At 34.5% G+C, this 13,946-nt stretch overlaps 2 protein-coding genes across 3 annotated transcripts in view; both read left to right on the top strand.

The window, feature by feature from the left end:
* The window catches only part of LOC134801709 (kin of IRRE-like protein 2), a 65,777-nt gene that overhangs the window by 31,478 nt on the left and 20,353 nt on the right, over nucleotides 1-13,946 (top strand). The window contains exon 2 of the mRNA XM_063774307.1: nucleotides 5,811-5,977. Within this exon, the coding sequence (XP_063630377.1) occupies nucleotides 5,938-5,977 (40 nt within the window). The 5' untranslated portion in view covers nucleotides 5,811-5,937. The remainder of the gene's footprint in view (nucleotides 1-5,810; nucleotides 5,978-13,946) is intronic.
* On the top strand, nucleotides 405-4,292 carry LOC134801930 (uncharacterized). Of its 2 annotated transcripts, XM_063774553.1 has the most exons (3): nucleotides 405-795; nucleotides 1,111-2,059; nucleotides 3,868-4,292. In XM_063774553.1, the coding sequence occupies exons 1-2, from the start codon at nucleotides 648-650 to the stop codon at nucleotides 2,055-2,057; spliced, it is 1,095 nt and encodes a 364-aa protein (XP_063630623.1). In that variant the 5' UTR covers nucleotides 405-647; the 3' UTR covers nucleotides 2,058-2,059; nucleotides 3,868-4,292. The 2 variants fall into 2 exon arrangements, with proteins under 2 accessions (XP_063630623.1, XP_063630622.1); XM_063774552.1 differs by lacking the exon at nucleotides 3,868-4,292 and having other exon boundaries at nucleotides 1,111-3,816.

The following is a 13,946-nucleotide window of genomic DNA, read 5'->3' as shown; positions in this document are numbered from 1 at the left end:
ATCACACGGCACTAAAACTACTAGTTCTCGGGTTAAGTGGTTTTGCCATGCCATGTGTTCGTAGAAAAAATAACGTGTGGGTGATGCACGACATGCTTTTGGTGTTTTTACCGTAATGGTTGAATCTTGTTGTGATAGCTTTCGGACAGCGTGCACCTACTTAATACGTAAAATGATGTAAGGGATACGCTTAGCTTGGGGACAGTGCGCACTTAGTACGTAAAGTGACGTAAGGGACATAATATAAAGTCTTCTTTTAATTGATTTGTCTTATTTATTTATCGTATTGGTTAAGTTACTGGAATTAATTACGTATAAATATTAATTAAGAGATTCTAGAGATTGATGTTTGCACTCTTCATATCCCTTGTTAATAATCGAAATTCTTGGAAATGATTCATTGGTTTACTTTAATTATACTACGCGTCTCGTTCTCGATGATAGATAACATGTAGTACTGTTAAGTATGCTTAAACTTCACAACGTTTAGAGATTTAAATTTGAAAAATATTCCCGCGCCCGACGCTATCACGTCGCGCGCGCCCGTGCCGGACGCCATATTGTTTTTGTTGTGCAAAGCTTCTGACGTTCGAGAAACTAAATTAATTAATTATTATCGTTTATTGTGTTTCAACCACGTTTCAACAATGCCAAAGAGGTCACGTTCGCGATCTAAAGACCGGGAAGATCGAAAAACTTGTAAAAAACTCAAGTTAATGCAGGAACAAATTGATAACCTAACAAAATGTATGACGGAGTTTATCCAAAGCCAAAAAAAGGATAACAATACTCCAGGTAAGGAATATAAAGGTGTTTTGTATGTCAAAGCTACTAAATATGAACGTTCTATGCGAACATCATATATTGAACAGCTCCACACGAGCTTGTTCAGTTCTATACGAACATGAGTTTATTATTTTTTCCATTCGAAATACAAGCATATTTTTTTTAAAATACGGCAATTATTGCTGTAATCGGACGAAGTTCAACAAGAACTTGTTCGCTTTTTTGTACAAAAAGTACTCACTTTTAAAAGAATTTGCGTCACTACAAGTGCAATATCGTAATACGTCATATATATTTGTATTATACATATATTTTCATTTGCAGATGTTGTGGAGGCTAATAAAGAAAATATACCAGAGATATCTAATACAGACTCTGACAAATCTGCTAATAATTGTAACTTACAACTCTCCACTTCTTCCGATGTTGATATTATTACACCCGAGGATAATATTCAAGAATCAACTGAGGCTCCACAAGACTGGAACCAGGAGTTCCTAGAAATGATGGGAGAGGAATTACCTTGCTCTAATGCAACCACAAATATTGATGAGACTATACAGAAACAGTGGACTCATTGGATCGCAAAGGGTCTAACAGAGGAGACTCGAAAGGGTCTTATCAAAAAATATTCTAGAGAAGGACCTCTTCGCACCGAAGCACCCAAAATAAATATGGAGATAGTGAGCCACTTAACAGAAATTGCTAAAAAGAGAGATCAGCACTTTGCCGACACCCAAAATTGTGTGGGTACCGGACTGATTTCACTCGGGGCAGCTATATCAATGTTAATGGAAAACCCTGAAGAAGGAGTGGACCACATGCAACTTATGAAATATCTTTGGGACACTGGGAAAATTATGTCAGATATTTTTCATCAACACTCAGTTGCAAGAAAATCTTTCATTACACCAAATCTTGATAAGGACATTAAATCTACCCTAGAAGCGACAGATTCTGACGAATGGCTTTATGGTATCAAACTAAATGAGCAAGTAAAGGATGCCAAAAATATTAAGAAGGCTTCAGCTTCACTTAAGGCACCAGAAAAACCACCAGCTAAGAAACCATACCAACAGCCCTATTACTCCTATCAGCCCTACCAGGTAAACTGGAGAGGCCCACCTGCGAGACCCAGACAGGTGGGCTATTATCCACGGAGGCAATTCACCAATGTGAGATACAAACCGAAGCCATTCCAGACGAAGTCTTCACAGAATGCAGGACGCTCCACAACACAAAAACAAAACCGTCCAGCATCGAAGAAGTAGAGGTAAATTATACTGCAGGTCGCCTGCAACATTTTGTGGATATATGGAAAACCATTACAACTGATGACTTCATTATAAATTGTATCAGAGGTTATGGTATAACTTTCAAAAACAAACCTTTTCAATTCCGAGAGCCAACTCTCAGCTGGCCTCCGGGTGAATTTAAAAAGATAGAACTAGAAATTTCCACACTTCTATCTAAAGGGGCTATTGAAGTATGTTCAGATTGCGAGGGACAATTTGTGTCATCCTACTTCCTAGTTGAAAAACCAGATGGTTCTTATAGATTTATTATTAATTTGCAAAAATTAAATGAGTTCATAGAAACTTCTCATTTTAAAATGGAGGATCTTAGAGCAGCCAGAGACTTAATTTCCCCTAATATGTATATGGCAACATTAGACTTAAAAGATGCCTATTTTTTAGTCCCAATGTGTAAAAATAGCAGAAAATATTTAAGGTTTAGATTTAATGGTATTTTATATCAGTTCACATGTCTCCCATTTGGGTTATCCACTAGTCCTTATATTTTTACCAAAATCATGAAACCCGTTATGAATAATATACGCTTAAATGGCTGGTTATCCTTAGTTTACTTAGATGATTTACTGTGCATTAGTGATACATATGAATCCTGTAAAAATAATATAAAAAGTATTATTACATTTCTAGAAAAACTAGGATTTATTATAAATTATAAGAAAAGCCATACAAATCCAAGTAAAAGATGCAAATACCTCGGTTTCTTTTTAGACTCAGAAAAATACTCAGTTGATTTACCAGATGATAAGAAAAATCAAATTATAAATTTCATAAGCAATTTTAAAGTAGGAAATCAGTACAAGATCCGCCTTTTCGCGCAACTGCTAGGAGTTTTAGTTGCAGCATCACATGCAGTTCAATATAGTAAAATATATTGTAAGAGACTAGAGAGAGCTAAATGGCTAGCGTTAACTGTAAATAATGATGATTTTGAAGGCTATATGAAAATTACTGATTATGTCAAAGAAGATCTTACTTGGTGGCACTTAAATGTATTGACTGGTTCTAACCCCATACGCACAAAGAAATACAAAATAATTATTTCCTCAGATGCATCTAGATCAGGCTGGGGCGCAGAATCCAATTCAATAACTACCCGTGGATTCTGGAACCAGGATGATAAAAAATTTCACATAAATTATCTTGAGCTCCTAGCTGCCTTTTTCGGATTAAAGTGTTTTGCCTCTAAACTAAGTAACTGTGAAATTCTAATGCGAATAGATAATACTACAGCTATTTCTTACATTAATAAGGCCGGAGGTGTCAAATTTCCCCACTTGAGTGAATTAGCCCGTAAAATATGGCAGTGGTGTGAAAGCAGAAAAATATGGATAGTAGCTTCTTACATTGCGTCAAAAGAAAACGTCGACGCAGACGCTGCTTCCCGCGATACGAACTTAGACACCGAATGGGAGCTAGCGGGCAAATATTTTAAGCATATTGTAAAAAAATTTGGTACTTGTAGTATTGATCTGTTCGCATCCAGAATTAATACCAAATGCAAAACATTTTGCTCCCGTTACCCTGATCCAGAAGCATCAGTAGTAGATGCGTTTACGATTTCATGGGAAAAAGAACATTTCTACGCCTTTCCCCCTTTTGCTGTAATATTACCAGTATTGAGGAAAATAATTAATGATAAAGCAACAGGGATAGTAGTTGTACCAAATTGGCCCACGCAAGCGTGGTACCCGATGTTTACATCACTTTTGTGTGAATCTCCTATAATATTGGAACCGTCAACTGACCTACTCCTTTCTCCTTGCAGGAGCAGAATACATCCTCTATCACACAAACTTTCTCTAGTGGTAGGGAAATTATCAGGGAGGCGTACCTGAAAAAAGGAGTTCCAGAGATGTCGGTTGATTTTATTATAGACTCAATAGCACAATCCACTCTTAAGCAATATGAAGGATGTCTCAAAAAATGGATACATTTTGCTACAAGTAATAAATATGACATATTTGATCCCACCAGTGCTAATGTTATAGAGTTTTTGACAATGAGATTCAACGAAAATGCAAGTTATGGTACATTAAATTCTACAAGATCAGCAATTTCTCTCATAGCAAAAAGAGACATATCCAATGATGTCATTATATCCAGATTTTTTAAGGGCATTTTCAGAAGACGTCCTTCTGCACCTAAATACTCAGAAACATGGAATATCGAGCAAGTTTTAGAATATATTGAAAGCCAAAGTAATTTAGAGAATCTAAACCTAAAAATAATATCAGAGATTGCGACTACACTATTAGTTCTCGTTACAGCCCATAGGTTACAAACTATAGCCTTGATTAATATAGATGAGATAAATATAAGTTCATCAGGGCTCCAAATAAAAATTCCTGATAGGATAAAGACATCAAAACTTGGAAAAAATCAACCCCTACTCATGATTCCTTTCTTCAGAGAACGACCAAAAGTTTGTGTAGCCACCATAATCCTTCATTATTTAAAAATAACAGAAACAATTAGAGGAGGAAATAAAAAACTATTTCTGTCATCGGTGAAACCTCACAATCCAATCAGTCCTCAGACAATTGGTCATTGGATCAAATCCTTACTCGGTAAGGCTGGCATTGATACTGAAAAATTTAGTGCATATAGTGCAAAACATGCCTCTGTGTCTACTGCTTATAGGAGAGGTATAGACATTGATACAATTAGAAGAACTGCGGGTTGGACAGAGGGGTCAACAACATTCGCACGTTTCTATAACAAACCTATTATAGAAACAAATAATAAGTTCGCTATTAGTATTCTAACTAAAGATAAATAAGGCTGTGCTAATTATATGCATGTCATAAATATTGTAATTGTTATTTTCTTGTTGATTATGAATAATTAATAAAGACTGTGCCGAAGTTATAAAATATTTGTATCATTTAATTTAAATGTTATACTTAAAGAGTACAAATATTTTTAAACATAGCTCTATCACAGACTCTAAAAATCTACATGTTATCTATCATCGAGAACGAGACGCGTAGTATAATTGCTCGATCAAACGAGCCCGCCGAAGGCGGGCGAAGTTCGATCGAAATTATACGAAGCGTCTCGTTCGAAGATGATCACTTCCCACCCATAAAAAAGAAGTGATATTTCAAATGAATACCGTAAAAAGTGAAACCCATCCCTGTAATCATCTTACACGAAACTGTGATATCGCATAGTTACTCTAAAATATATGGCGTCCGGCACGGGCGCGCGCGACGTGATAGCGTCGGGCGCGGGAATATTTTTCAAATTTAAATCTCTAAACGTTGTGAAGTTTAAGCATACTTAACAGTACTACATGTTATCTATCATCTTCGAACGAGACGCTTCGTATAATTTCGATCGAACTTCGCCCGCCTTCGGCGGGCTCGTTTGATCGAGCAATTACAATGTATAAATAACGTTAACTGTTAAAATATTCGTTTCGAAGAATTTGGGTTTATTACGAAGAAAATGGGTCAAGAAATTCCGTCGTTATTTTACATCAAATATTTTGAGTAATTATTTTTAATTTTTAATACTTTATCGTATATATGTCATTCATTGTAGGTATATATTTTTAATGATTATTATTATGCTTATATATTTTATGTTTTTTTTTACTTTAACATGATTGCATGGATGGATCATGTTATGTAATAATTCCATGTCATATTAAATATGAATTAGATGGACAAAAATGTATTTACAAATGTGTTATTTTATTTACAGATGCAGACATAAAACGCTCAAATAGTGACATAGTGTAGTGTTGTGTTAGTGACAATGTGCTAGACGTTTGACAGTAAGACAGTGTTTGACAGTGAGACTATGTGCAGTGTAGTTGGTGGTAGCCAAAATGTGTGCCACTACGAGGAATCTGGTAGCTGTATTGTGTGGTAAGTGTTTTATTTTATTACGTACTTCAAAAGGTTGTATCTGAATTAGATCCAAATGATGTAAGTACCATATAATGGGCTACATCATGCATGTAGCTAATTATGATATAATAAGTGATGTTTTAAAGACATTTTGGTACATTCATTTGTGTTGATTAGTACGAACGAAGTCAATGTACTTTGCATCAGCTGACAAAATTATTTTTATATTCAACTCAAACCTGTTTCATATGACAAGACCTTTATAAACCTGATACCTACCTGTCGTATTTACTATTTACAAAGCGAGTAAATTCGTTGGCGGCTTATTATTATTACTATAATTAAAACAGAATTTCATATTGCGTACATACATACCTGAGTGATTTAAAGTTAAATTTTCTGCACGAGAGAGTATAAATTTATTTCGCGTACAAATATAACTTACGAATGCTCAAATAAACTAAATATATATTATTCAAACAAAACGAATTGCCCAAAAAAGATTAGTATAAATACAAAAATATGTTAAGTTGGACTTGTGTTAGAAAAATGTTGTAAGGGACAATAAAAGAGCAATTTTAATCTCTTGAGTGCCATTCCGAAAACCTCGAGTGTTCTTTCTCTAGAAAAAGTAACATCGCATTAAAAATGTATACAAATTGCGTTTACATTAGTAATTACATCGCGATCTTGCAATAACTCGCACTTTTTTGCCGTTAATTCAAGAAATTAACTTTTTAAAGCAAAGAAAACACGATACTGTAATAAAGGATTAATTTATAAATAAAAGCAATCAAGTTAAGTGGTCGCCATATTTTCTTTTGTCCGAGTTCAATACCTGATTATTTCTATTTTGTGCTTAGTAAGCGCAGGAAAACCATTTTAAGTGACCTCTTCACCCAAAACAACTTTAAATAATCGTAGGTCAAATCTATACTGGTTTGCGTGGTAAAAGGGAATAACGCCCTGTTGGATATTAGCAAGCAATAGTTTGTAAACTAGGGGTTGTAGGGCTGTGGGTTTGTGCTGAATATTCATTTTCCAAATATTAATTTGCTCGTACGTTAGTGTGGTACCAAATTAACGCACGGATAGGCTAGTATAAATATGAATTTGGTAAATGAGGTTTATATTTGAATAGATGTTACATGAAACGCGTGTATACTGATAATTTTATTGGTAAATTCATATTTAAATACGTTTGAAGTACCTTCTCAATTATAGCGAAAATCCTGTTTATGTATAATTTAATTGATGCGTACCATCAAGACGTAGGTTGCTTAAGCATTAATGTGTGGGTAGGTTTTAAAAAGCGTATGGACATAATATGTTGCTTTATTTATTTCGTGGTACTAATGTCAATATAAAAATGTATAAAAATATCCCTGATTGTTAAGCATACGTATTAAATTGTAATCTACAATTTTAATAAAGTATTATGTAACTGTTAACTTCAAATCCTCTTTGAGTCTATGAGAATTAATCATTTCAACGAATATACGCCCTTTAACACTCAAGGTCCAAAATCCCAGCTCTGTCATCCGTAGGGTCAAGACAAATGTAACGGCACGTCATTTATTAAAGCCCTCTAATCCGAAGCTCTATGAAAGAAAGAATACCGAGATACGCGTGAAGAATATATTGTCTGTTTTTGTGCTATATGTCAGCAATTTTTGTCTGAGTTTTATGTTTATGAAAATATACCTACGAAGTGGTTCCATTTTTTATACACACATTTGAGAGCCTAATTTTACTATTCATTTATAAAAAAACCTATAAATATATTTCTTTACAAAAATTAAAGTTATCGCCATGTCTGTACAAAAACACAGCTTTGCCTAGCATGGTATCACACCTACTAAAGGTCCACGTGGTAAAGTGCAGTTAAGACCTCTTTCACACTGACGTACAGTTTTTTGCGGGTACGGTTTTCTGCAGGATCCAGTTTTCTGTAGTATGCGTGCAGTATCCCGCAAACAGAATGCTCGTGTGAACGTTACTATATTAGCACGTATACCACTAAAACGGGATCCTGCAGAAAACCGTACCCGCAAAAAACTGGACGTCAGTGGGAAAGAGTCTCTTAGACTTATTCTTTTTTTAGGAGCTACGATATATGAAACATTTTAGGCTCACTGGTAGGAAAATCGTATTAGTTCGTGTCTTTAGCCAACTTATTATATCTGCCACTGAAGTAATAATAGCACAATTGCGCTTCACTTCACTTCACTATATTCGAGTACATATTAACATTTGGAATTTTTTAACGAAAGAACAAGTATATCTCTAAAGACCTAAAGCCAGATACTTTCCTTTGACACCCATCAACATAATTCAAGTTTAATGTCTACATTCAAACAAAGAACGATCAAAGTACGAGCGTGAAGTAATTTCAAGTGACACATGGCCCCAAATTTAACTCAGAATCAAGTTTATACCCCAGTGTGCTCACAAAATGCACGACGTGTCTTCTATACCCAGTATAATATGACTTCAAGTTTAGTATCAAGTATGTATAATCAGAGGTCGTCCAAAATATCAGGATGGCCGTGTCGGAGAATGAATATCACTGCAGGGTGTTAATCTTTGTTAGAGTTTTCTGCGAGTTAGGCGGAGTACCTCACTTAGTTTAGGCTTGTTGTTTAATTGCAAATACTTTAATTAACAATAAAGATAATGTAGTGTATCTTTAGAAAGCCGCGTTTGCTAATTAAGGAAATCATTACTTATATAAATATCCTTTTCTTCTGGATTGATCTATTGTTTTTGCATATTTTTCATGCGTTGATTTGATCAAAAATCGTAGTTGCTATCTGATTGTGTGTGAGAAATGTACATAAAAAAAAAAACTGAATTTAGATCAGTATTTAAAAAAGTACGGTTAGTAAAATACTAGTCATCCTCATAATATTAGTGAAATATTTATTATACACGTTTTTTGTATATATTTTAGTTTACTGCTTTTATTAAGTTACATAAAAATGCTAGAAAACGAAACAAAATCCACACCTTTATTCCCTAACGTAACTCACCTTGGCACAGCCCTTATTTATTAGTCAAGGGTTTAATTAAACAAACAAACGAGACTTAAGTGTCAGTAAAAAGTTTATATTGTTTTATTTGAATCACAATGACTTTGGAGGCAGCTGCTAGCGGACACTGTTTGGGCCCTAGGGAGGAAAACGTAAGGGGAAAGTGCATATGTTTCTGCTAGTATGCATTAGTTGGGATTGCACATAAATGTAGTGCAATGAATAAATGGTAAAATAAATATTGTTTGTACACATGAATTTATGGCAAAAAAAAGGAAAAAAAAATGTTATGGCGATTCAAATAATTATTTATAGGTATATGACAGTGACAATGTGTGATATAAGTATCTTTATATCTACAATGGCTTTCAGTACCTATTTTACTAATTGCTAAACATATAATATATACGAATAGGCATTAGGAAGTCTCCATCCCAAAAGGGTAGACTAAAAGAATTACCCCTCTTTTTACAGAACTGATACGAAATTAAAGTAAAAAATGTAGTTCAGATTTTTTTATTAATTTCAGCTATTACTTTTGTGGCCGCTACATGAATTAGATAAACGTGCCCGCTTTAGAATTCCACTACTATCTCAAATCTCAACCTATTGTTTTCCAATAATTACCAGACTGTACGAAAGGCAAAACCCATTAAAATACAATAACAAGGTTTATTCCAGTCACGTCCAATGGCCCTTACGACCAACAAACCTTTGAAGTTGAAATCAATTTCAAAAATCTGAGGCCAAGTCATCCACAAATTACTAAAATCGGGGTCAGGCAAGAAATGAATTGTATATTTTTGGCGTAAAAGGCTTATCTGGGGTTTGGGGGGATGTACGGATTATTTAAGTACGGTTAGGTTTTAGTATCTCTATTTAGTATCTTTATATAAATTATTGATACTCCGTATAAAAATTAACTGTCATAAGAACCATCATTCGCCGGGTTAGGTATAATTTGTAGTATGCGCGTACATTCTTAAAATACTGTAATTTTTATAGATACAGAAAAAAACACTTATCCAAAGACTAAATTATAATTATTGTCACCTTTCATATATTATTTTAATATCTGGGAGACCGAGCTTTCCTCGGAAAACATGTAAAAACTCAAAAATGCGCGTTTTCCCAGAGACAAGACCTAGCTAAATCGATTTATCGCCCCCAAAAACCGTTATATAACAAATTTCATCGAAATCGTTAGAGCCGTTTCCGAGATCCCCGAAATATATATACATATAAATAAATAAATAAACAAACAAGAATTGCTCGTTTAAAGGTACAAGATACAGAGATATTTATATGATGAATACGAACTTATTTACCTACTGTATAAATGATAAATTATTATTTTGCCACCAATTCAATATATATGAAAATATTATCATACAGAATACCTACCGTAATCCTCTCCGGTAAAAGGTCTATCCGATTTTAATTAAGTCCTTTAATTGGTATAATTTGCCTAAATAACATTAATTCACCGTTTGCCTGTTTAAAAAGATTCTATAATATATAAAAAAATGAGAATATGTAATGTTTACTTTATATTTTAACTTTTTTGTTTAATCAGTGACAATAAATATAAAGATAGACTAAAATAAAAACCAAATTTGAATTTGTACTGCTCAAAATTGGAACTCAATTGAAAACGATTTCAATTTTGCAATGTATTTATTATATCTTTTTAAAATAATGTGTAGTGATATACTCTGGTCGGTCCCTCATTACTGAGGGTCGTGGTCACTGGAACCCCTCAAATAAACAATCTGTCTCCATCGGTTGCGGTCCAAAGTAGTCCTCACTACTTGATGTAGCTTGGAAGAGGCGGTGGCTTCCTTTATTTGGTCAGACCAACGTGTTGGCGATCGGCCTCGTGTTCTCTTGCCTTCGGTATTGCCAACAATGACCAATGTGTATTGATATATACATAGTATTTATACCTACCAGTGGCGGCGCGTCAAACATATCCATAGGCAAGCCGGGGCTAACTTGGCTTACATATATCCTTTACAACTCTGCTCAAACGTCCAAAAACAAGCAAGCCGGTGGGAATCGGCTTTTATGGACGCGCTACCACTGATACCTGCATACCTTGAATTGCCTACCACGAAAATCCAAAATCAAAATTTCGGTAAGTACCTACCTTTCTGACTTTTGCATAGGTAAGGTATTGGAGCGTTAGAGAGGCAGATAACGAAATTTCGATTTGCGTTCAACTCGTATGATATATGGCTGTCTTCCTGAAACATCTTGATGAAACCATACAGATCACTTAACATTCTAATAAGATCTAGAATCTAGTTCAACATTTCTATAATTGGTGCCGCAACAATACGTATTCGAGACACGGCACAGATTTAAATCGATGAAACATTTTCATGGCTTCAGTAACCGTTATTTATGCAGACTATACGAGTACCTACCTCCACTGTATTGCGTATTTTTATATATTTTATTACAAAAAAAATTGCGTATCATAAGATTATTAAGAAAACTTTTAACTTTGTGCTTAAAATGCGGCGTATATCCAGTCCAGTGCATCTTACAAAAACGAATTCTGCCAATACGCTAACTCGACTTAGGAATAAGTACCCGCGTACAAAAATGTCGTAAGTCACCATTACTTCTTATCCACTTACAACATTTTACCATGACAGAAGAAATTTTCGTCAAGTCTACAAAAGGTTGTAAGTGACATTTTTTGTCCATTGACTTACAACGCTTTTCGATTAGTGAAAAAATATTCCTAACTCCACTTTTTCCCCTTAACTTTCCCTTGACTTAACGTCAGGAAAAAAGGAAAGTTTCTCAAGTTGGAATATCCTTACGGGCGAAGTTTTTGAGTATTTAGTCCATCGACAAGTTTGGTAAGTCAATTACGATGACATCGTACCAATATTGATTGTTTGGCGTCGAGGTGAAGCGGGAATCGTCAGGAAAGTCAGGAATATTTTTATATAATATTGTTTTGTTTACTCTTTATTCATTTCAGAATCTCAGTTTAGGTTTTTTTGCAATATAAATGTTTAAGTAAAATACAAAAACATTAAAAAACAATACAAAATACGTATAAACACATTATAAAAAATCTAACTTAACCACCGGCAGCGGGGCAGGGCCCGAGCTGCGGTGGTTAGGGACTATACGCGCCGTGTCCAAGATTACCGCCTTCTGCATCTGACCCTTGATCCAGCCACCTAGCGAGAGTCTCTCTAGGTGTTGGTCTTATATAATATATTATTTAAGAACTGCTAAGTCAATATTACGGATGATATCATTTATTGCTTTATTTATTTCATATTTCAGCTCGATTTGAGAGTGATGTGTTAGCTAATTAAAAATATACATGTAATTTGAGATCTTCCTGGCAGAATGGCTGAAAGTTCCATCACTGATGATATTATGTTTCAATACATAATAAGCATTGTGATCACAATGTAAGCGCTAAATGCGTTAAATTTTCCTTTAAATATTTTTTCATTCAAATTTAAACCCGTATTTTGTATAAATTGGTAAAAATTAAATAGAACTTTACTATCTGCTTAACCGAAAAAGTTACTGTTTTAAGGTGACGTCCGGATGTATACTGCAGCTGGATTACTATTGCGGCGTCCTTGATGCCGCCTTTGTATCTGTCAATTTCCTTGATAAAAGAAGTCAGAAACATCACCTTAAAACTTTTGTTAGTATTGAAATTAAGACAAAAGACTAAAACAACTTAAAGGTTACTGAAAATGTTTTTACACTAAAAGCTTTTTTAATTTCTTCTTCTTCCTGCCCTTACTCCACGTTATGTGGGGTCGGCACAACATGTTTTTCTCTTCCATTCTCCTCTGTCTTTCGTCCCTCAGCACTCACTCCTTTCTTTCTCATATCCTGTTTCACACAATCCATCCATCGTTTTTTGGGTCTACCATCCGCTCTCCGTCCATCTACATTTATCCCTAACATTCTCTTGGCTATATGGCATTCACGTGTTTTTAATTTGTAGAATATATACCAGAGTATCTTTTCTAAATTTAAAACTGAACCAAATCCAATTGTCTAATTCCAAAATCCAATTCCAAAACCCCCTTTCCGATCCGGCGGTCCCCCAAAAGTGTTCGCGAGCCAAGGAATTGACGTTAATGAGAAATTTTATTGGCGCCTCTGCCACTGACAGACGGGAGTCATTTAATACCGAACATGGCGGTTATTTTGGCGAAAATTAATTTCGCGCAAATTGGCCCATTGTGTGGGGAGCGGCTGATTTTTCGGTCGCGAGAAAATAGTCGGTGGATAGAATATAGAGTTAGATCAGATAAATCTGCAACGATTTTGACAGCACACGCAGTGCAAGTGTTATTTATACGTCATAATTGCATAGAAGTTTGACGTTTAAAATAATGCACTGCTATCAAAGTCGCAACTTATCTTGGTCTAACTCTATTCATTATTTATAAATATAAATATTAGTATATAAATATATGTAGAAGTTGAAAAGAAAACACTTAAACTTGATATTGTCCGCCATTAATATTAAATTGGCCATTATAATTACAATAGATGTGGATAAATGTTTATTAGCCAAATTACAAATTTATATAGGCTGTCTAAGCTAATTTTGCACCACTTTGTTATTGCAAATGCCAGTAGCGAAGCCTTAAAGTTTACTTTTAAACTATGAAAGCTGACCAAAAAAAGTAGCTCGATTTATATTTTACGTGTTTTTTAAACAACAATTACCATTTCTAATTAAAAATTAAACTGCCATTAACTTGTGCCTTTTTAAGACGTAACAAAAAAGCTTATAAAAGCATTAGGTATTTTAAAGTTAATAAGATCTTGAGAACAAATTGCGTCTATCAAAGAAAAGGGACGTAAGTGACTTTGTCACTTACGACCTAAATTGTTTTATTTGTATTGTACTATGGTTGATACTGCCGTAACAGCCAGTTGGCCTTAAGGCC

Source organism: Cydia splendana, chromosome 23, assembly GCF_910591565.1.
Source record: "Cydia splendana chromosome 23, ilCydSple1.2, whole genome shotgun sequence".
Lineage (NCBI taxonomy): Eukaryota > Metazoa > Arthropoda > Insecta > Lepidoptera > Tortricidae > Cydia > Cydia splendana.
This window is presented reverse-complemented; position numbering and strand designations above follow the sequence as displayed.